The sequence below is a fragment of the Lygodium microphyllum genome, chromosome 1 (assembly GCF_053477565.2).
Source record: "Lygodium microphyllum isolate KBCC chromosome 1, Lygodium_microphyllum_v1.1.10, whole genome shotgun sequence".
Lineage (NCBI taxonomy): Eukaryota > Viridiplantae > Streptophyta > Polypodiopsida > Schizaeales > Lygodiaceae > Lygodium > Lygodium microphyllum.
This window is the reverse complement of record NC_141135.1, coordinates 131,127,820-131,152,304: the sequence shown is the minus strand read 5'-3', so window position 1 is coordinate 131,152,304 and position 24,485 is coordinate 131,127,820. Positions and strand designations below refer to the sequence as shown.

At 47.1% G+C, this 24,485-nt stretch overlaps 1 protein-coding gene across 4 annotated transcripts in view; it reads left to right on the top strand.

Moving 5' to 3' along the window:
- LOC148041691 (uncharacterized) overlaps positions 1-22,893 on the top strand; it is a 231,643-nt gene extending 208,750 nt beyond the window's left edge. For all 4 annotated transcript variants that reach the window (XM_087681314.1, XM_087681323.1, XM_087681305.1 and 1 more), the window contains one exon: positions 21,979-22,893. In XM_087681314.1, coding sequence (XP_087537440.1) covers positions 21,979-22,206 — 228 coding nt within the window. In that variant the 3' untranslated portion in view covers positions 22,207-22,893. The remainder of the gene's footprint in view (positions 1-21,978) is intronic.
- Positions 22,894-24,485: the final 1,592 nt, after the last annotated feature.

The window sequence follows — 24,485 nt, the reverse complement described above, 5'->3', positions numbered from 1 at the left end:
AATTTTGCAGTTTGGCCTGCTGATAAGATTTCAACTAAAACTTTTTAATAAGATCAGCCAAACGCATCGCCAGTGACAGCAGAAATTCATCATCTGGGGTGTCCACCAGCAGAGAACAAACCAAAGCCAATAAGTCCTCCGCTGCTTGTCGACGCCCCCGACAAAGAGAGGCATGATGGATCCCATACTGCCGAGCAACCCGCTGCACATTAGAGAGCAATCGTTCAAAGGAAGCCATGCCCTCAGAGGCGAAGTCCAATAAAAATCTATCAATCAATTGTTGCATATAGCCCTGAAAGATTGAATGCTTCAAATAAGACGAGTTGAAACGTAAAGAGAGTCTATCCGGCAACTGTATAAAAGGTACAATGGGTTGTGCAAGTATCTCAAGCTGGAGAGGGAAATGGTCCAACAAGACATATTGTTGCAAGACTTTCATTTCCAACATCTCAGGAAGAAAATCATCATCCTGCATGATGTACATTCGGTCCAACCGCGACCATGTAATTGCATACTACGCCGAATGGAAAGTAAACCCTGTAAAAGAAGGGTGTAGCCAAGACCATAAATCTTGCTTAAGTACCGCAAGAACAAAGGCATTCCACACCTGACTTTCCGGAGCATCCATCACCGAATGCCCTGAAGTGGACTGTGAATAATCAACACACATATGAAAATCCCCCATCAAAAAACCCCTTCTGCCAAGGGACAAGGAGGTCTGCAAAGTATTCCAAAGATCCCGGCGGGATAAAGGGTCATTCGGAGCACAGAGGTCAAGCAACCATAAGATCTCTCCTTCAAATAAAACTTCAATTACCACAAAGCGGCCATGTACACATCATTTTTAATAAGAACAGGCTGATATTTCTCATGGACAATCATAAGCACACCAGAATAATGCATGGCATGTGTCCCTGCATAAAACAAGCGAAACCCATGGCAATCCACAACTTTTCTTGCTTCACCGTGACTCTTGTGCTCAACTGCACACAAGACATCCCACTGATTCTCATGCAATACAGTCCACATGGCATGTTGCTTATGGCGAGAACAAATGCCTCGCACATTCCACGTGGCTATCTTCATATGTATTCAAAAAGAAAATCAGGAACGAGGCACTGCTTGCCTCGATTTAACCTTTTCTGCTAGAATGTCAAGGACACCTTCATCTAGAAAATCAGCTAGCATTGCAAAAGAGTTCTGATGGCCAACTTTAGAGGTAGATGGAATATCCACTATCTTGGGGATGGAACGGGGATAACGACGATCCCAAGGTGTAATCACATTATCTCTAGTATCAAATGCCAACTTAGCGGGTGGGCCCTTTGAACCGTCTGTATATACTTTCCTAGTAGACTGATTACGGGGAGCAGAAGGAACCATAGTACATGCAGCATGCTGAGAAGAGAACATTTTTTTCCTCCACATATACGTGCATATGGAATCTTGTGAAACATTAGGCCTAGTATCCGCCAGGCCAGCATCAAACTTTTTACCTTTTTTGAGATGTGCCTCTAGCCAGTCATATCTCACGGGAATCCAAACCCGAAACCTGTTGTTTACCTTTATCCAAAACATTAGGTGGCTGGGTTGCCTCCTGTGACGGAGCATCAAGCACCATGTCTTCCATAGGCAGCACAATATGCTCATCATCTGAAGACGGTTGCTTCTCTGGGCATTCGGCCATAAAATGCCCCAATTTTCCACATGAAAAGTAGTGTCCTGCAAAGTTGCCCCATTTCAAACGAAAGTGCAAAGGATGCATGCCAGAGCGATTAAGGCGAAGCCACGCAGGCCTTTTCCTAGCAGTGTCCCATAACATACACAAACGGTTTCGATTCATGGCCCTTAAGCTCAGGGGGACCAGCACCGTTCCCACAACGGCCATGGTATTCTTTAACAATGGCCAATTGGGCAATTTTCCACTTCAACCCACACCGGGCATTCACGTTGAAGCAAGTGCTGAAAGTCTGCCATAGAGCGCCATGGCACAACATGGACCAAACGGTGATCAAAGAACAATGGCAGTTTGGACAGGAGATCAGCCCGATGCTTCTCAGATTTCAACAGCACCTCATAGAAGCCTTGGGGCCCAACAAAAATCTCCTCAACACACTCCCCTTGTAGTAAATGGTGCAACCACTAGCGAATATGGGAAAGCACTGGGATCCTACCAGTGAAGAAGAGTATAATCGCACAGTCATAAAACACCGAAAAAGAGTGCAAGACATTTTTCGGGTCCACCGTGGCTTCCAGAACATCTTCAGTTCCCGAGTCAGAAAAAGCTTCATGATTATGCTGGACATGATCGCCAAGCAGAGTGTTGGCAAACTCCAACAAATGCTCCCAGTCAATCTCCTGCGAATCCACAGAATCAGAGGCAACCTGAGCATAAGAACGTTCCTAATGACCCATTGTCTCTTCGGAAGTATGCTTGGAGCATTTGCCCGCAAGCTGAAAGTCAGAACCAGGAGGCATCTCCTCTGTGCAAGGAACCATATCCTCTGGTTCCTCTATATCAGAATCCGGACCAAGGGCTGCCACCGTTTGGTCGATAAAAGCCATATCCAGACCAGCCATGCTTCTCTCCTCTCTCTCTCTACTCAGAGTTGAGATCTAGATACACATTGAGCAGCTCACTTCAGGGATGTATGACTGATATGGATCAGAGATTATTTGGCCGTTTTCTGGGAGAGGCATGGCACATCAGAGAGCAGAGCACACAGCGGGTCCCAGTCAGAGAGGAGCCCACCCAGACGACTATTACACAGTTCTTTCAGACAGACAGAGTGAGAGCTACTATACCAGCCTCCAGCCAGACCTCCGGGCTCACACTACAGCAGGCTGAGGACCAGCGTACCCGACGCCGCACGAGGATCCGGGGGTTTCGAACCCCACAGCCACACCGACAAGAGATCCGGAGGATTCTTGATCTACATCGACAGCAGACTGAGATCCGACGACACTTGACACATTGGATCTCAGATCTCCAGTTTGCTCTTTCTCCACAGCCGATGTACCACATCCTGCATCCAGGAGGGATCACCTGCTATTAGCGACTTCGACGACTGCTACTACATCCCAGGATAGTATATCTCCCTGCATCTGTTACATATACACATCGCACCATTTTATCACAGCCGATAGTTGTTCCCCTATCACAGCCGACATTTGTTCCCCTTTTGTAGCCATTATCTGGAGTACCAGAGCTACATACGCACATACACATATACGACACTTATCACACTCACAGCACCGTATTTTCAGTTTCCAGTTTTTAGCTTTTCATTCAGCACTTTTATTTTGGATAGCTGGACCTCATCAGTTGTATCACAGTTTGTCTCATAGGCCAGTTTTGGTCTTTAGAAGACGTTAATATAACTTTCTTTCTTTCTTTCTTTCTCTCTCTCTCTCTCGCTCGCTGTACAGGGGCAAGTCCATTCTGTACTCTGTGTCGAGTCTCCATCGCATGCTCCCCAATTATATGTCTCTCTCCCTCGCGCGTCACCACAAGATGCTCTTTGTAAGCACCCACCGGCAGGAGACAGAGTACAGAGGGCAAACGGGGCAACAGCGAGGGTGTACTAGTTAGCGGGATAGCTGGCAGAGCCTGTCGAGGAGACCTGGTGTGTAGCACGTGAGCAGTGGCGACGCGAGTGCCTGGCGAACGCAATCGGGCCCAGAGCCAAACGTCAACGGTGGTGCAACGAACAGACAATGAGCCGGCGGGGGTGTAGCAAACAAGTGATGGTGCAGGTCCAGGAGTCAACAGGGAGGGAGGCAGTGGTGCAGCGAACAGGCGACGAAAGGGTTCGACGACGACTCAAGGACAGGAATCCCGTCGCTAGGTCACGGGGGCGCCAGATCCGCCATCGCGAGGTCTCGACTGTCCTCTTTTCTCTCTAATCATTTCATTTCTCTCTCTCTCTCTCTCTCTCTCTCTCTCTCAAACCCCCCAACAGCAAAGAGCAATTGTGATGTATAAGCAGAAAAATGAAAATTCTCTCTCTCTTTTTTTCGTAAAAGGTAATTATATTAATTACGAAAAAAAAGTACAAGTTTACATGATTACAAGAGAGACGATGGTTCTAAGCCATCGTGTGGAATCTCTCTCACTCTCTCTCACTCAAACAAGATTACTTGATTACAAGATAGTTGATGACACTAAGCCATCGGGTGAAGAAATGCTCTCACTCTCTCTCTCTCTTTCTCTGATTACAAGAGGCACGAATGCCCTAAACCACTCTCTCTCTGTCTCTTTCAGATTACAGGAGGCACAGGAGGACAGGCCACGTGGCATGTGGCTTATGGCGAGAGCAAATGCCTCGCACAGTCCACGTGGCTAGCTTGAGATATCTTCAAAAAAGGAAGTCAGGAACGAGGCGCCTGTTGCCTCGATTTCACCTTTTCCGCAAGAGTATTCAAGACGCCCTCATCCAGGAAATCAGCCAATACTGCAAACGAATTCGGGCGACCTGCTTTAGAGGTAGAAGGGAGATCCACTGGCTTGGGAGTGGGGCGGGGATAATGCCGATCCCAAGGCGTAATCACATTACCTTTGGTATCAAACGCCAGCTGAGCAGGAGGGCCTTTGGGGCCGTCGGTAAAGGCTTTCCTTGGGGACTGATTACGGGGGGCAGATGGGGCCGTGGTACGCGCAGCCTGCTGTGAAGTGACCATTTCTTTTCTGCGCGTATACGTGCGCACGGAGTCCTGGGCAGCAAAAGGGCCCGGATCCGCCAGGCCTGCATCCAACTTTTTACCTTTTTTCGGACGTGCGTCAATCCAATCAGCACGACGGGAATCCAAACCCAGGACCTGTTGTTTGCCTTTATCCATGACAGGAGGTGACGGAAGGGCTTCCTGGTGCGGGGCGTCAAGCACCATGTCATCCTTGGGCCGCACCACCTGCGCATCCTCCGAAGACGGTTGCCTGTCAGGGCATTCAGCCATGAAATGCCCCAGTTTACCACATGAGAAGCAGTGTCCCGCAAAGTTGCCCCATTTCAATCGAAAATGCAGAGGGTGCATGCCTGAACAATTGAGGCGAAGCCACGCGGGCCTTTTCCTAGCCGTGTCCCATAACATGCATAAACGGTTGCGGTTCATTGCCCTGAGGCTTGGGGGAACCAGCACTGTTCCCACAACTGCCATCGCATCCTTCAACATGGGCCAATAAACCGCCGGGCAATTTTCCACTTCCACCCACACCGGGCATTCTCGTTGAAGCAGACTCTGGAAGTCGGCCATGGGGCGCCAGGGCACCACATGGACCAAGCGGCGATCAAAGAATAGTGGCAACTTGGACAGGAGCTCAGCTCGATGCATTTCCGATTTCAGCAACACCTCATAAAAGCCTCGAGGACCAAGGAAGATCTCCTCAACACACTCCCCTTGCAATAAATGGTGCAGCCATTGGCGAATATGCGACAGCACTGGGATCCTACCAGTGAAGAAAATTATAACCGCACAATCATAAAATACCGAGAAGGATCGCAAGACTGATTTGGGGTCCACCGTAGCTTCCAACACATCATCCGTTCCTGCTTCAGAAAAAGATTCATTATTGTGCTGGACATAATCGCCAAGCAGAGTATTGGCGAAGTCGAGCAAATGCTCCCAGTCAATTTCCTACGAATCCACAGGATCAGAGGCCACTTGCGCATAGGAACGTTCCTGAGGACCCATTGGCTCATCAGAAGTATGTTTGGAGCATTTGCCAGCAAGCGGCAGTTCAGCACCCGGTAATTCAGAACCCGGAGGCAGCTCCTCCGTGCATGGCACCATATCCTCTGGCTCTTCTGCATCGGAATCAGGGCCAAGGGCTGCCACCGTCCGGTCAAGAAAATCCATATCAAGGCCAGCCATACTGCTGTCTTCTCGCTCGCACGCTCTCTCGCTCTTGTCCTTTTCTGTACAGCGACGCTGTCCAAGGGCGGGTTCCACAAACACAGGCGATGAAGTTTGAACGTTACCTGTCAGCCTCAGTCGCGGCCTGTCCCACGAACGCGTGTGGCAGGGCGGAATCCCAACAGAGCAGGGGCCTGAGGGTGGAACAGAGGGCTGGCAATTGATGGCAGCGGGGGATAGTCGAGGGCGCAGGGCAGGAGCCTCGGCCACAGAAACCCTAATACGCAGGGCAGACGGACAAAACGCAGGTACAGAGCCCGCAGCTCAGGCTGGCGATGGCAGGACGAGGAAAACGAGGGACCTACAGGCCGCCAGGTGAGGGGCTCAGCCGCAAGCGACGGGCCTGCAGGCGACAACTGCGTCAGAGGAAGCGACGGGCTGCAGAGGTAGGTGACGGGCCTGGTGGGCACGGGCGTCAACAGCTGATGCTGCGCTGCCACAAGACGGCGCCCGCGTGCAGAAGGGCGCTCACAGGCCGGCAGACAGCGACGCGACAGGCGCGTCAGGGCGTCGTTCGAGGGCGCAGGGGCAGGACGCGGACCGCCGCCATCGCGCTCTCTTCTCTCTCTCTCTCTCTCTCTCTCTCTCTCTCTCTCTCTCTCTCTCTCTCTCTCTCTCTCTCTCTTCTTTCTTTCTCTCTCTCTCTCTCTCTCTCTCTAAAATTCTCTCTCTCTCTCTCTCTCTCTCTCTCTCTCTCTCTCTCTCTCTCTCTCTCTCTCTCTCTCTCTCTCTCTCTCTCTCTCTCTCTCTCTCTCTCTCTCTCTCTCTCTCTCTCTCTCTCTTTAATTACGAAGAAGGTACAAGTTTTCATGATTACAAGATACACAATGGGTCTAACCCCATCGTGTGTAAAGAGGACACTAACTCTTTACAAGAACCAGATGACCTAAGAGTTACAAAGTCATGGCAAAGACGCAGAGGAAATTGCCATATGCCAAGGACGTAAGTCCTCCCAAGAGAGCATATGAGAGTGCCGGAGAAGATCTATCTGCCAGTACAAGAGACCCTTAAGCCTAGCAATATGCCGCTGAACATTATAGGCGTAATCAAAAAGAAAAGCATTCCGAATGGTCCAGTTATGCCAACAGCCCCAATATCGCAGAAAGTGAAACATGATCTTCATATGTGGCTATGTCGGTGTGGGGTATTTGGGCTGCACAAAAACCCAATCAAACGGGCGTAGCGATAAACCAACCACCGCTCACCAAACGGCTGACAAGAATGACCAGATTTTCTTAGCGATGGGGCAAGAAATAAATCGGTGACGGGCAGATTCCACACTGGTGGTGCAAAAGAAATTGTTGCCGTTGGAGATTCGGCACTTGGAAAGGGCTGAAGCAAGCAGAAGACCACCAATCATCATCCTCCAAAGAAAGACCTTATATTTGAAGGGTGTCTTGTTCAACCAGCCATCCAAAACAGTTGCCGTCCACCATGACCGGGATTTACGCAATCCCCATAGAGTATTAGCTTTAGTAACTAGCCATTGATGATCTTTAATCAGAAGATGATTTTCTAAATTCAGCCGGCCTGCCAAGTCCAAGTCCTGCCAGAGGGACAATCCGAAGCAAGGGCAGGAAAGGGGTATCTGCTCTAGAGCACCATCAAAAGTTGTTCCCATAAATGCCTGTATCCACGAGGGATCCTGAAAAGCCTCCTGGCTGTACGAAAGGATATCAAGACATTGCGACTGGCAAGGGTATCATCCGCAACTGAAGTTAATCCCAAACGTGCCATGCGGTTGAATTTTGGTCGAAGCTCATGTTTACCTTCCCACGAAAGCAACCGCGAGACTGCCAATAATTCCAATTGAAAAGAATTAGTAGCCAGGCGATTCTCTGCTGGATGCCACTGAGCCTTCCGAAGGACCAGTCTCCAGGAACATACCAAATGGGCAAGCAGAGATAAGGAAGAACTAGAGAACCGAGAATCAGCATTAAGAACATGCCACCAAGAACTCCGGATTTGGGTATTACCATGCAGAAGCCCATGATCCTCTAGAAAATAATGGGCTATAATGACCCACGGATGATGATCCGAGCACATGGCGCGGAAAAGAGACCAACGGAGTGCCAGCATATGAGTTTGGGCATCTAAAATAGCCCCTCCACCCACGCGTTTGGGGGTGCACGCATGCGACCAAGAAATCCAAGAAATGCATGCATGCAGGGAATCCTTCTTCCATAACATGAAGCGAATAGACTGAGTAAGAGCATTCAGTGTAGTAGCAGTCCAGGGCAGCAATGGCAAGAAGTATGTGAGCATTGGCAACATAATTGTCTGGGCTACTTTGAGGCGAACATGGAAGGGCCAGGCCTGAGACTTCCAATACAGAAACTTACCCGACAGTTTCTGTGAAATCCACTGTAGTAGCTGCTTTGGGGGAACATCAACACCCAAAGGGTACCCAAGATGCCTGACAATGGAGCCACGGGGAATAACCATACCCTGCTAGTCCAATGACTGCAAATCCGACTCCGTGCAGCTGAGAATGGCTGATTTCAAAGCATTGATGTGAAGACTAGAAGCCTGACCAAAGAGAGCCCAAACATCTAATGCTTTGCGAAGGTTATCCTTATCTGCACGCAGAATCATAAAGCTGTCATCAGCCAAGGATTGACTAATGAAGTGCTGTCTAGAAGGAAGCGTCAATCCAGCCAACTGAGTAGAAGCTGCCATATGAGATAACATCGAAAGAACTGGATGAGTCGCAAGGGCAAAGAAGAGAGGACTCAAAGGGCACCCCTGTCTGACAGAGCGGGCAAGGACAAATGGCTCGGTAATGCCTCCATTCAGCATGACTCGCGAAGACGCCACAGCACTGATGGTGTAAATCAGACAAGACATCCGGGCACCAAAGCCCATGATAGACATAAGTTCTGTAATGAAAGACCAATCCAGATAATCAAAAGCCTTTTCCAGGTCCAATTGAATCAGTACGACCTCCTAATTAGAATGTTTTGCATAATCAATCGCCAATTGCGCATTTAATACATTGTGTAGAATGTTTCGGCCCTTAATGAATCCATATCGGAGAGGATGCACAATGGCAGGAAGGTACTTATGGAGCCGATTCGCCATTACTTTGGAAAAGATTTTATACATAGAACCCATCAAAGAAATTGGGTGCCAATGTTTCAACATAGACGGGGAAGGAATTTTTGAAAGCAGTTTAATAAGTCCTTCTTTCCAGGAGGAAGGCATGATCCCCGTTTCCCACACTTGCTGAAACAGAGCCGTCAATGGTTTCGCCAGTTGGGTAGCAAAAAACCTCAAAGAACTCATTGGTGAGATCCCAGCGAGGACTTTTATCCTTGGGCAAGTGTAACAGAACATCCATAACCTCCGCCTCACGAATATCTGTCTCCATTAGAAGCTTGCATGTCCTACGGAACCTGATTGCGGACCAGATCATAAAAAACTGAATGGGCATGAGTAATTTGGCCTGAAGGGGGAGAAGTGGAACCAAGAAGGTCGATGAAATAATTCCTATACATTCACAATAGTCTATGGATCAAGGACCATTTGACCTTCTGCATCCTGGAGTCTAGTCATATTCTCTCGAGCAGGAGAGGCATGGAGAGATCGTAAGAACTTATGAGTCTGACAAGCACTATCTTGCAAAGTCTCCGTGAGATGTTGCAATTTGGCCTGTTGATAAGATTTCAACTGAAACTCTTTAATAAGATCTGCCACACGCATTGCCAGTGACAGCAGAAATCCATCATCTAGAGTGTCCACCAACAGTGAACGAACCAAAGCCAACAGGTCCTCCGCTGCTTGTCGACGCCGGCGATAAAGATATGCATGATGGATCCCATACTGCCGAGCCACCCGCTGCACATTAGAGAGCAATTGTTCAAACGAAGCAGTGCCCTGAGAGGAGAAGTCCAATAGGAATCTATCAATCAATTACTGCATATAGCCCTGAAAGATTGCATGCTTCAAATAAGACGAGTTGAAACGCAAAGGAAGTCTCTCCAGAAATTGCTTATAAGGAGCAATGGGTTGTGCAAGCATCTCAAGCTGTAGAGGGAAATGGTCCGACAAGGCATATTGCTGCAACACTTTCATTTCAAGCATCTCAGGAAGGAAATCATCATTCTGCATGATGTATATGCGGTCCAACCGCGACCATGTTGTTGCATACTGGGCAGAATGGAAAGTAAACCCTGTAGAAAAAGGGTGCAGCCAAGACCAGAGATCTTGCTTAAGAATGGCAAGAGCCAACTCATGCCACATACAACTTTCCGGCGCGTCCATTACCGAATGCTCCGATGTGGACTGCGAAGAATCAACACACATATTGAAATCCCCCCTCAAAAAACCTCATTTGCCAAGTGACAAGGAAGTTTGCAAGGTATGCCAAAGCTCCCGGGGAGATAAAGGATCATTCGGAGCATAGAGCCCAAGTAACCATAAGATCTCTCCTTCGAATAAAATTTCAATCACCACAAAGCAGCCATGTACATCATTTTTAATAAGAGCAGGTTGATATTTTTCATAGACAATCATGAGCACACCAGAATAATGCATGGCATGTGTCCCTGCATAGAACAGACGAAAGCCATGGCAATCCACAACTTTTCCTGCTTCTCCGTGACTCTTATGCTCAACAGCACACGAAACATCCCACTGATTCTCAAGCAAGACAGTCCACATGGCATGTTGATTGTGGCGAGAACAAATTTCTCGCACATTCCACGTGGCTATTTTCATGTATATTCAAAAAAAAAATCAGGTACGAGGCACAGCTTGCCTCGATTTGACCTTTTCTGAAAGAATGTCCAGGACCCCCTCATCCAAAAAATCAGCTAACACGGCAAAAGAGTTCGGACGACCAAATTTGGAGGTAGACGGCATATCCGCTGTCTTGGGGATGGAACAGGAATAACGACGATCCCATGGGGTAATGACGTTACCTCTAGTATCAAAAGCCAGCTTAGCAAGTGGACCCTTTGGATCATTCGAATACACTCTCCTTGTGGCCTATTGACGGGGAGCAGCGGAAACCATAGCAGGAGCAGAGTGTTCTGAAGACAACATCTCTTTCCTGCGCATATAAGTACGTATGGAATCTTGTGAGGCAGTCGGCACAGTATCCACCATGCTAGCAACAGGCCTATTGCCTTTTTTCCCGCATCGACCGAGTCATTGGCACGAGAATCTAGACCCGAAACTTGTTGTTTACCTTTATCCAACACTTTAGATGCCTGGGTGGCATCCTGCGATGGAGCATCACACACCATATCTTCCATGGGCAGCGCAACATGCTCAGGTTCTGAAGTGTGGGGCTTCTCTGGGCATTCGGCCATAAAATGCCCCAATTTACCACACGAAAAGCAATGTCCTGCAAAGTTGCCCCATTTTAAACGAAAGTGTAAAGGATGCATGCCGGAGAAATTAAGACGTAACCACTTAGGCCTTTTCCTAGCAGTGTCCCATAACATACACAAACGGTTATGATTGACAGCCCTCAGGCTTGGGGGGACCAAAATAGTGCCCACAGCGGCCATGGCGTCCTTTAACAGTGGCCAATAGACAGCCGGACAGTTTTCCACTTCAACCCAGACAGGCCATTCATGTTGCAACAGACGCTGAAAATCCGCCATTGGGCGCCATGGCACACATGGACCAAACGGCGATCTAAGTACAAAGGAAGTTTAGACAGGAGAGCAACACGGTGCGTCTCAGATTTCAACAACACCTCAAAAAAGCCTCGGGGCCCAACAAAAATCTCTTCCACACATTCCCCTTGTAACAGACTGTGCAGCCACTGGCGAATACGGGAAAGCTGTGGGATCCGACCAGTGAAGAAGAGAATCACGGCGCGTTCATAGAACACTGAAAAGGAGCGCAAGACATTTTTCGGGTCCATAGTGGCCTCCATAACATCTTCAGTTGTTGCAGAATCAGAAAAGACTTCATGATTATGTTGAACATAATCGCCAAGCAGAGTGTTGGCAAACTCCAGCAAATGCTCCCAGTCAACCTCCTGAGAGTCCACAGAATCAGAAGCAACCTGAGCATAGGACCGATCGTGATGATTCATTGTCTCTTTCAAAGTATGCTTGGTGCATTTGCCCGCAGGCTGGAAGTCAGGACCAGGAGGCACCTCTTCTGTGCACGGAACCATATCCTCTAGTTCCTCGGTATCGGAATCCGGACCAAGAGCTGCCACCATTTGGTCTATAAAAGCCAGAACCAGACCAACCATATTGTATCACTACGTATGCCGGTCCAAGGCCGAGTGAAGAGCTGCACTCTCTCTCTCTCTCTCTCTCTCTCTCTCTCTCTCTCTCTCTCTCTCTCTCTCTCTCTCTCTCTCTCTCTCTTTTTTTTCGTAAAAGGTAATTGTATTAATTACGAAGAAAGTACAAGATTACATGATTACACGAGTACAAGAGGCATGAGGGCCATAGGCCAACGTGTGGGAAATCCCCGGACTAGGGTACTATAAAGTTACACCAATCATGGCAAGGACCCAGAGGCAATTGCCAAATGCCAGGAATACAAATCCTCCCGAGGGAGCAAGTCAGAGTGCCTGATGAGATCTAGCTGCCAATGCAAGAGCCCTTTAAGCCTTGCAATATGTCGCGGTACATTAGAAGCCGAATCAAAGAGAAAAGCATTTCGGGTGGTCCAAATGTGCCAGCATCCCCAGTATCTGAAAAAATGGAATAAGATCTTCATATGTAACGGTGGTGGTGTGGGATACTTCGGGCGCACAAAAACCCAATCGAAGGGAGTCAGTGAAGACCCCACCACCGCGTGCCAGATTCGTGACAAGAGTGACCAGATATTCTTGGCGAGCGGGCAAGAAAGAAAACGATGTCGGGCCGATTCCGCCGAAGTGGTGCAGAAGAAGCAAGTGCCATTCGAGATTCGACGCTTGGAAAGGGCCGAGGCAAGAGGAAGACCACCAATCATTACCTGCCACAGAAAGACCTTGCATTTGAAAGGTGTCTTGTTCTGCCATGCCTCCATCAGCGTTGCCTGCCACCATGACAGTGATTTCCGCAGGCCCCAAACAGCATTAACTTTCACGCCCAACCATTGGTGATCTTTAATGAGAAGATGATACACCTGATTAGTAGAGGCCTTTTCCAGACTCAACCGGCCTGCAAGGTCCCAGTCCTGCCAAGGGCGATCCATAGCCAGGGCAGGAAAGGGTTGCCTACCCTGAAGTTCCGAGGAAAGCTTCCCCCATAAATCACGGTATCCGCGCGGGATCCTGGAAAGTCTCCTAGCAGTCCGAAATGATGCAAGGACATTGCGAGTGGCAAGGGTAGTATCCGCAATCGAAGTCACACCCAAACGGGCCATGCGGTTAAATCTTGGTCTGAGCTGATGTTTATCTTCCCATGAAAGTAATGTGGATACCGCCAACAATTCCAGCTGAAAAGAATTTGTCTGCACGCGGTCCCCTACAGGATGCCAACGGGCCTTTTGGAGCACCACTTTCCAAGAGCCGACCAAATGCACTAACAAAGAGGAAGAGGGACTGGAGAAACGAGCGTCAGCATTAAGGGCATGCCACCATGAGGCTCGAAGCCGTGTGTTACCCTGGCGGAGGCCGCTGTCCTCAAGAAAATAACGGGCTATGATGGTCCACGGGTGATGATCCACACACATGGCACGAAACAGAGACCAAGGAAGAGCCAGCATATGAGTTTCTGCATCCAAAATAGCTCCACCACCCATGCGCTTAGGGCTACATGCATGTGACCATGAAATCCAGGAAATGCCTGCCTGCAGTGAATCTTTCTTCCATAGCATGAAACGAATGGGATGAGTAAGAGCCTTCAAAGTACTGGGCGTCCATGGCAGTAATGGCAGGAAATACGTCAACATTGGTAGCATAATTGTCTGAGCCACTTTGAGGCGGACATGGAACGGCCAGGCTTGCGACTTCCAATACATAAACTTCACGGCCAGTTTGTGTGAAATCCACTCCAGCAGGGCCTTTGGCCGTACATCCACCCCCAATGGGTATCCAAGATGCCTGACAATCGCGCCACGAGAAACCACCTGGCCCTGCCAGCCTAATGACTCTAAATCAGGCTCCGTGCAACTGAGAATGGCTGACTTGAAGGCATTGATGCGAAGACCAGAAGCTTGACCAAAGAGCGTCCAAACATCTAATGCCTTGCGAATGTTATCCCTGTCCGCCTGCAAAATCATAAAGGAGTCATCAGCCAAGGATTGGCTAATGAAGTGCTGCCCCAAAGGAAGAGATAACCCTGCCAGCTGGGCAGAAGCCGCCATGGAGGATAACATTGAAAGGACCGGGTGAGTCGCCAAGGCAAAGAAGAGAGGACTCAAAGGGCAGCCTTGTCTGAGCGAGCGTGCAAGGAGAAATGGCTCTGTGACCCCACCATTAAGCATAACTCTTGAAGAAGCCTCAATACTAATGGTGTAGATCAATCGGGACATGCGGATCCCAAAGCCCATAGCAGACATAAGCTCTGCAAGGAAAGACCAGTCCACACAGTCAAACGCCTTTTCCAGGTCCAGTTGAATCAAGACCACTTGCTGATTGGAGTGCCTCACATAATCAATAGCCATTTGCACATTCAAGATATTGTGCAAAATGTTGCGTCCCTTAATGAAACCATATTGGAGGGGGTGCACAAGAGCTGGAAGGTGCTTGTGAAGCCGATTTGCCAGCACTTTGGAAAAGATTTTATACATCACGCCCATCAACGAAATTGGTCTCCAGTGTTGCAGCTTTGACGGCGAAGGGACCTTGGGGATCAATTTGATGAGGCCTTCTTTCCATGAAGAAGGCATGACCCCTGTTTCCCAAACCTGCTGGAACATGACCACCAAAGGCTTTACCAACTGCGTGGCTGAGTGCTCAAAAAATTCATTAGTGAGACCATCCCAACCAGGACTTTTATCCTTAGGCAGGTGCAACAACACATCCATAACCTCCTCTTCGCAAATATCCGCCTCCAAAGAGGCTTGCATATCAAGCGGAACCTGCTGGTGGACCAGCTGATAGAAGACCGAGCGGGCATGCGTAACCTGGCTAGACGGCAAGGATGAAGAACCAAAAAGATCCATAAAATAATTTCTGCACATATTGATAATGGTCTACGGATCAGTGACCATGCGACCTTCCGAGTCCTGAAGTCGAGTCATATTTTCGCGAGCCGGAGAAGCATGCAAGGCGCGAAAGAACTTATGAGACTGGCAGGCATTATCTTGCAATGTGTCAGTCAAGTTATGCAGCTTGGCCTGCTGATAAGATTTCAAGCTAAAGACTTGAATAAGATGGGCCAAACGCCGCTCCAGTGATAGCAGAAAATCATCATCTGGGGAATCCAGGAGCAAGGAACGGACCAAGGCCAATAAGTCCTCTGCTGCAAGTCGACGGCGGCGACAAAGAGAGGCAGTGTGAATCCCATACTGCCGAGCAACCCGCTGCACATTAGAGAGCAGGCGTGCAAACGAAGCCAAGCCCTCAGAGGCGAAGTCCAATAAGAACCTCTCAATCAGTTGCTGCATATAATCCTGAAAATTTGGATGCTTCAAATAAGAGGAGTTGAAGCGTAAAGGGAGCTTATCCAGGAACTGCATAAAAGGTGCAACAGATTGTGCCCGCATCTCAAGCTGGAGGGGAAAATGATCCGACAACGCATATTGCTGCAAGACCTTCATCTCCAGCATCTCGGGAAGAAAATCATCCCCCTGCATGATATACATTCTATCCAATCGCGACCAAGTGGTTGCATATTGCGCAGAATGAAAAGTAAAACCTGAAACAGAAGGGTGAAGCCACGACCAAAGATCTTGCTTAAGTATGTGCAAAGCAAAGGAGTTCCACACCCGGCTTTCTGGCGTATCCATTACCGAATGCCCTGAGGTGGACTGCGAAGAGTCAACACACATATTGAAATCTCCCATCAAAAACCCTCTGCGGCCAAGTGCCATGGAGCCCTGCAAAGTCAACCATAGATCCCGTCAGGATGTGGAATCATTGGGAGCATAAAGTCCCAGCAGCCATAAAATCTCACCTTCAAATAGGACTTCGATTACCAGAAAGCGGCCGTGCACATCATTTTTAACAAGAACAGGCTGGTATTTCTCATGAACAATCATCAGCACGCCCGAATAATGCTTAGCATGTGTCCCTGCATAAAACAGACGAAATCCACGACAATCCACAACCTTTCCTGCCTCACCATGACTTTTGTGCTCCACTGCACATAATACATCCCACTGATTTTCATGCAAGACAGACCACATGGTATGCTGCTTATGGCGAGAGCAAATGCCTCGCACGTTCCACGTGGCAATCTTCATATATTTTCAAACAAAGGAAGCCAGGAACGAGGCGCCTGTTGCCTCGATTGCATCTTTTCCGCGAGGGCATCCAGGACACCCTCATCCAGAAAATCAGCCAATACTGCAAATGAATTCGGGCGACCTGCTTTAGAGGTAGAAGGGAAATCCACTACCTTGGGAGCAGAGCGGGGATAACGCCTATCCCAAGGAGTAATCACATTGCCTTTCGCATCAAACGCCAGCTTAGCAGGTGGGCCCTTGGGGCCCTCGGAATAGACTTTCCTTGAAGACGGATTGCGGGGGGCTGACGGGGCCATGGTACGCACAACCTGCTGTGGGGTGACCATGTCTTTCCTGCGCGTGTACGTGCGCACGGAATCCGGGGAAACATGAGGCCCAGGATCTGCCAGGCCTGCGTCCAACTTTTTACCTTTTTTTTGTCGTGCCTCAATCCAATCAGAGCTAGGAGAATCCAAAGCTCGGACCTGTTGTTTACCTTTTTCCATGACAGTAGGGGACTGAAGGGTCTCCTGTGTCTGGGCATCAAGCACCATGTCATCCTTGGGCTGCACAACCTGCGCCTCCTCAGAAGACAGTTGCCGTTCCGGGCATTCAGCTACAAAATGCCCTAATTTACCACATGAAAAGCAGTGTCCGGCAAAATTGCCCCATTTCAGGCGAAAATGCAAAGGATGCATGCCAGCGCAATTGAGGCGAAGCCACGCAGGCCTTTTCCTGGCCGTATCCCATAACATGCATAGACGGTTTCGGTTCATAGCCCTGAGGCTGGGGGGAACCAGCACTGTGCCCACAACCGCCATCGCGTCTTTCAACAATGGCCAATATACCGCTGGACAATTTTCCACTTCCACCCACACCGGGCATTCGCGTTGAAGCAGACGCTGGAAGTCAGCCATAGGGCGCCATGGTACCACATGGACCAAGCGGCGGTCAAAGAATAGTGGCAACTTGGACAGTAGCTCAGCTCGATGCGATTCGGATTTCAACAGCACCTCATAAAAGCCGCGAGGGCCAAGGAAGATCTCCTCAACATACTCCCCTTGCAATAAGTGGTGCATCCACTGGCGAATATGTGAGAGCACTGGGATCCTGCCGGTGAAAAAAAGTATAACTGCACGGTCATAGAACACCGAGAAGGACCGCAAGACTGATTTTGGGTCCACTGTCGCTTCCAGCACATCATCCGCAGCCGCAGCAGAGAAAGTTTCATTATTATGCTGGACATAATCGCCAAGCAGAGTATTGGCAAAGTCCAGCAAATGCTCCCAGTCTATTTCCTGCGAATCCACAGGTTCGGAGGCAACCTGCGCATAGGAACGGTCCTGAGGACCCATTGGCTTGTCTGAAGTGTGCTTAGAGCGTTTGCCTGCCGGCGGTAGTTCAGAACCCGGAGGCGGCTCCTCCGTGCATGGCACCATATCCTCCGGCTCCTCGGTATCGGAATCAGGGCCAAGGGCTGCCACCGTCCGGTCGAGAAAATCCATATCCAAGCCAGCCATACCGCTGTCTTCTCTCTCTCTCTCTCTCTCTCTCTCTCTCTCTCTCTCTCTCTCTCTCTCTCTCTCTCTCTCTCTCTCTCTCTCTCTCTCTCTCTCTCTCTCTCTCTCTCTCTCTCTCTCTCTCTCTCTTTCTTTGTACAGATCAATGGGCACTCTGGCCGAGACGTTGTCTCTCTGACAACTGATGGGCGTAGGGTTTCATAGTAGCTGGACGCCTCGGCAGAAAAGGACACGCACAGGTAGGCGGAGCCGTGAACAGCAGCACAAACGAAGGCAGCGGGGCGACTGGTGACGTGGCAGCGCGATCTGGCAGAGGACAGGACGAGACAAGCGGCGGGACATGGGACAGAAGGCGGAACAGGAGACGACGGCTCTCTCTCTCTGACGCTGCAAAAGAGGCAAGGACGATTCAGACCTGGCAAGCACAGGTGGCATCGGCGAAACCTGAACCTCCACAAGTAGGCGGCCACGTGCAGACGGACGTTCGGGCAGGAAATGAGGACTTGCAGGCAGGAAACGACAACTGAAGCGCTTTAGGGTTTCCGCTGGCGGCACAGGGACAGGACGCGAACGGCAGGCGAAGACAGGCGGATCTGCAAGCGTTGACGGTGCGGACAGGACGCGAACGACAGGCAAACACAGGCGGAACTTTAGGCGTCGACGGTGCTGACGCGAACGAGAGGTGAAGACAAGCGGATCTTCAGGCTTCAACGGCGCAAGTCTAGGCGACGGCAGGGCGGCACGAACCGGCGGCACCATCGCACTCCAGCTAGCTCTCTCTCTCTCTCTGGCCTTAAGCAAACACCTAAAGAATGGTACCACAAGTTTGATGCTTTCATGCATTCCTAAGAATATACCCATAATGATATGAATCCGTGTTTATATACGAATAAGGCTCGTAATGGTAGCCTTATGATTTTGGTACTCTATATATTGATGATATATTGATTACCATGAGCACTCTCTCTCTCTCTCTCTCTCTCTCTCTCTCTCTCTCTCTCTCTCCGTGAAGATAGTTGAATTAAATGGCAATATTTACATTAGACCATCAGGTCAGCTAAGAAAAACAAAACAAACACAAATCAAGCCAAAAGGCCTCTAAGACTAACACACAAATATCACACAAAAAGGACAGCCAGAGTGGAGCAAACAATATCCAACCAAGGAGCAGCAATGTCAAGAAGAACCAGGTTAGAGCTGAAACCATAGAGGAGATCTGCCATAACAATAAACCACAAACATGGGCCACATGACTATGGATACCTTAGGCAGAATCAAAAGGAGCAGCAATGTCAAGAAGAACAAGGTTAGAGCTGAAACCATAGAGGAGATCTGCCATAACAATAAACCACAAACATGGGCCACATGACTATGGATACCTTAGGCAGAATCAAAAATGAAGGCATTCTGAGTACGCCAAATATGCCACAGAGCTGTCCAACTAAGGAAATGAAAAAGGCTGGAATGATTTGATTGCAAGGTGGACATAGAAGGCATCCTTCCCATAATCCACGAATGAGTTGATATTTGTTGCTGACTCATTGAGAACCACATACAAGAAACAAAACTCCAAATGTGTCAAGCAACAAGGCAAGAGACGAAGAGATGAAGCAATGTCTCATCACATGTGGTGTAAAATATATAGCGACCATGGGAGATCTTGCGAGCACGCAACACATCCTTAGTTGAAAGATCCCCAATAAGCAACCTCCATATGAAAACTTTACACTAATAAGGAATCTTAGACTTCTAGAGTTGGAGAAATCTTTCCTACCACTTCTTTTTTATGTCTCGAATATGCCATATTTTGGCCTTTCCACTAACCTGTCTCTTGATCTCGACCATCTAATGATAGATCTGATTAGCTAACTTATTCTCGAAATCATCAAGTAGCACAAACAATCCCGCCAAGGAGACAAGGGCTATAAAGTAGGCAATGGATAGTACCTCAGAAGCTGCTCCTGTAAGGACGACCAAATGTCATGATAGTCACAAGGCACTCAAAACTACTGACGAATGCACCAGAAAGAATAAAGACAGGGCTGCCCAAGAATGACACCATCATGGATTGTCTACAACCCCAAGCAAGCCATCCAATTCCCTTTCTTTTTCCACAATATGAAGCGGATAGGTTGAACCAGTTCCAAAAGAGACTTCTTAGTCCAAGGAAGTAAGGATAGAAAAAACGAGACCATATTGATCATGATGCATTTAGCAACTTTAAGTCACATATGAAGAGGCCAGCCTTGAGATTTCTAGTACATAAACCAATCATGTATATGGGATGATATCCAATCAGGCAAGGCATAAGGAGCTACATCCACACCAATAGGATAACCCAAGTGTCAAGTAAGATGTCCTTTAGAAATCACAGCTCCTTACCAACCCAAAGCTTGCAAATCACTCTCCGTACAAGAAATCGGTGTAGATTTCTTAGCATTAATATGAAGCCTCGAAGCTAAAGCAAAGAGATTTCACATAACCATTGCCCAATTCACATTAGTCCAATCATCCTTGAGAAACATAAGGAAATTGTCAGACCCAAAAGTTGGACACCACTAGGAAGAGACAAACCAACAATCTCACCTTGATCACCCAACTTATCCAACAAAGAGAGTATTGGGTAACTGACTAAGGCAAATAGCAAAGGACTAAGAGGGTAGCCTTACCGAAGAGAACAAGACAAGGCAATTTCATCAATGATCCCCCCATTAAGTACAACATGTGCCACAGCACCTTGACTAATGGTATCAACAAGAGAAGTCATGCGAGGACCAAAGCCCATGGTAGACATCAGTTGCCACAAGAAAGACCAACTGCCATGATCAAATGCCTTTTCAAGATCAAGCTAAAGCATAACAACCTACTAGCCAGAGGCTTTGGCATAATCAAGTGTGGGAATACTTTTTGCAATCTATTGGCAATGTTTTAGAAAAGATTCTATACAAAGAACCCATAACAGAAATGGGTCTCCATTGTTTCAAGGAAGTCGGAGAAGGAACCTTGGGTAACAACCAAATCACTACAATCTTCCAATCTAGAGGCATAAATTATATTCGAGACTTGCTGACACAGGCAAGTCGACGGGTTCTTAAGTTGCTCAACATGGGCTGAAAATAGCTCTTTAGGAAGCCCATTCTAGCTAGGGCTTTTCCTACGTGGTAAATGGGACAGCACATCCTCCACTTCAGCCTCTAAGATATCAGCCTCCGTCAAATCAACCCATTCAGGCTTAACCTGATTACTAGCCAAGTCACAAATGTATCGATAGGCAAAGAGAACAGTTGCTTACCGTGCAAACAATGCCACACACATGCCAAGTAGCAAGCCACATATATCATGAAAAAGAGGTTCAATGACAAGGCTGGTTTTGCTTTGACTACACCTTTTCAGCTAAAATATCAAGAGTACCCTCATCAAGAAAATCAGCCGATATTACAAATGAGTTTAGATCCTAGCACTCCACTTTCGAGGTGGAGGAATCATTGCCCTGCTTGAAAGCAGCCCTTGGCAGCGCTCTCTCTCTCTCTCTCTCTCTCTCAATTCTTGAATTAAAGAACAACTAGATGTACAAGAGGCCGTCTGGCCAGCATGAAAAGAGTACATTGTAAACTAAACAGAGAACCAAAAGAAGCTCATGGCATCAAGTAGAAAATGAGGCTTGCTAAAGCCCCTGAATACCAAGTGTGTCCTGCATTGTCACAGTCATAGAGATTGACGTCGTGCAAATAATATCTAACCATGGAGAATGGATACCAACCTCTGTTAATATCTTAGAACCCACATACCACAATATTAAGCATGTAATCCAATATGACCATGAACTTCAAAAGTAAAGTCAAAGTTGAAAGCATTTCTAGTAGAATGGACATGCCAACTTTTTTGTTGTGGATTGTGGATGGTGTATTAGTGATAATTTCCACTGAGGTGTAGCTGTCTAGGAATTGTCTTGGGAAAAAAAGACCCAAACATCATCCATGGTATCTTGTCTAATCACAATTACTTTTCGAAGTATGTAATGCTAATTTGCAAAGGACAATTGTATAAATTCCTCTCTTGATTGTCAAAATTTGAGTGACTCATTCTATCTATTGCATTACAACTGCTGGTTGTCAGCTCGTACACTATCTATGGCTCCCACAGAATTTCCATGTACAAATTTCAGTCAATTTGTTGCAAAAATTGTTGCATATTTGGGTTATGCCCCTTCGGAGTAGTTGACGTTTTTTTTTTTTTTTTTTTTTCATTTGGAAAGGTTCAACCTGACATAAATGAAGAGAAGATGCGAGAGCCTCAGCAGAAAGCGGAATTTGAAGGTCTTAGGCAGAGTTTACTGTTACTGCTGGCTGAGCAGAAGAATGTGTCTGATGCAGTGCAGCTGTTCCGCAGCATTGTTCTTAAATTCTGTGGTGGCAATGAAGAGGAGGAGACGGCAGAACAGGATGTTAGTGCAATGTCTGAAAGTGGAGATGTCACAGATTGAGCCGGCACACACAGGCCCGGACGGACAGATCAGCATGCAAAATGGAGGGGCGATGCGCAGATGTGCACATCTACGATTGGATCTGCAATCCTCAAGAAAAGCTCCGTAAATCATCAAGGTTGAAGGTTTTTGTATCAGCTCTGAAAATGTTTGCCATGAACATTAGTTGAGAGGACAGTTTTGTGGCATAATATGTAAAGGGTTTGTTGGATTTCGGTTGTCTTCTACGTAGACAAGTCATTTTAGAGTAGTGCCGCATGCAAGGCTATGAGTCCGAAGAGATTTCAAATTCAGCCAATAAGAAGAGCAAGAGAGAGAGAGGGAGGGAAGGGAGTCACCACATCGCGGAGTAGATAACTAATTTCTTAGCTTGGCATAGGCCATCACTATGATGGGTATAACTAGAGGGTCTTTGGTTTTCTTACAGTGAAATGGTGACTGGTCCCAACTTCTTGAAACACCTTAGAGAGAGAGAGAGAGAGAGAGAGAATCACCACATCATGGAGTAGATAACTAGTCTCTTAGCTTGTCATAGGCCATCATTGTGATGGGTAGTGAGAGGGATATTTATCTCTTCTTTTTGGCCTACCTCTTGAATCACTTTACAATAACTATAGGGTTTTTGGTTTTCTTATAGTTAAATCGTGATTGGTCCAACTTCTTAAAACTTAATAATTGGGCATATAAATAATGGGGTTCTTTGAAACCACATTAAGTAGGACCCTCCCTCTCTCTAACTTTGACTTTACCTGTTGTAGTAGTGTTTCTTAATAGGATTTTAGCAATGTGAAGCTTTCTAATTGGAATAAGATTAGCAATGTGAAGCTTTCTAATTGGAATAAGAAAAGCATTCAATGTTCAAAACAATCACATGTGAGACCATCGTAGACTTATTGCAAGATTCTAATCTATTTCTTGAGGATTTTTCTTGCTTGCAGCTTTACTATTTCACAATGGGTGAAGATGTTAATGTTCAAAACCACTCCTCTTTATAATGGACTCTTCGCCCAATTTCTCTCCTCTACAATAGGATTGTCTTTCTTAATATATATCATAGTTTTTAATTTTAAAAGTTTGTTGGATCTTTGATTAATCTGGACACATATTCATAAACTTGTACATATTATCTCTCTATTTAGTAACCAACATATGTAACACACACACACACACACACCCACATGGCTATATATCCATATTGCATGCATATATGTACATACAAACATGTATATTCATACTATATATATGACACGTAAATTTGTACTATAAGTATGTGCACAAAGTCATCTATGCAAACAATATTTTCTATTACAACCAATGTTCTAGTCATTTAATTTACAAGTGCATTACTACCATGTAGACCAACAACACAATATATGTATTAGAAAAATTGGAAAATTGTATAGTATGAAACAGTGGATATCATCAAGTGTAGCACAATTGTAGTGATTGAGGTACATACACAATGCAGGTGCATTTATTAAGGGTAATATGCTCACTCTGCAATTGGCTAGACACCTTCAAATACAATGTTGCCTCCAAGGGGGGGTAATACAACATTCATACAATGGTTTTGGATACTCCAAATAGGCTCGCAAAATGCCATTGCATGGAGGTTTGGAGCAATGCTAGGAGAGGTAAGGCAAAGAGATGTCTCTAGAGAAGAGAGGACTTGAGGAAGCAGAGGAGAGAGAATGTTGAAGAGATAGTAAAGAGAGTCTCAAGACAAGAAGAGAGAGGTCTTTAGAAACCAAAGGAGAGAGAAGGATGGAGAGAGACAGAGAAGAGAAAAGTTTGGAGAGGAGAGAGGTCTCAAGAAAAGAGAAAAAGAGAAAATTTTGGAGAGAGAGAGAGAGAGAGAGAGAGAGAGAGAGAGAGAGAGAGAGAGAGAGAGAGGTCCTCGGAGAGAAGAGAGACTATTGGAGAAATCTTGAGAAAAGAAGAGGGGAGAATGCTGGGAATAATAGAAGGAAAGAGAAGTCTCACAAGAGAGAAAAAGAATGTTGGAGAGAAACAAAGGGGGGGGAGAGAGAGAGAGAGAGAGGTTTTCAAGAAAATATTAGGAAAGACAATGTTAAAGAGAAAAGAGAATGAAGAAAGGAAGAGGTGGGTGAAGTTTGGGGAAGAAGCCTAGAGAGAAGGGAAGCTAAAATTTGAGAAATTTGGAAAAGAATTCTAAAGAGAAGGATGTAAAGAAGAGGAATGAGGAGAGACAAGACTACAAAAAGAAGAGAGAAGTAAAGCTATGGAAGCTATGAGAAAGGTGAATAGATTCAAATTTC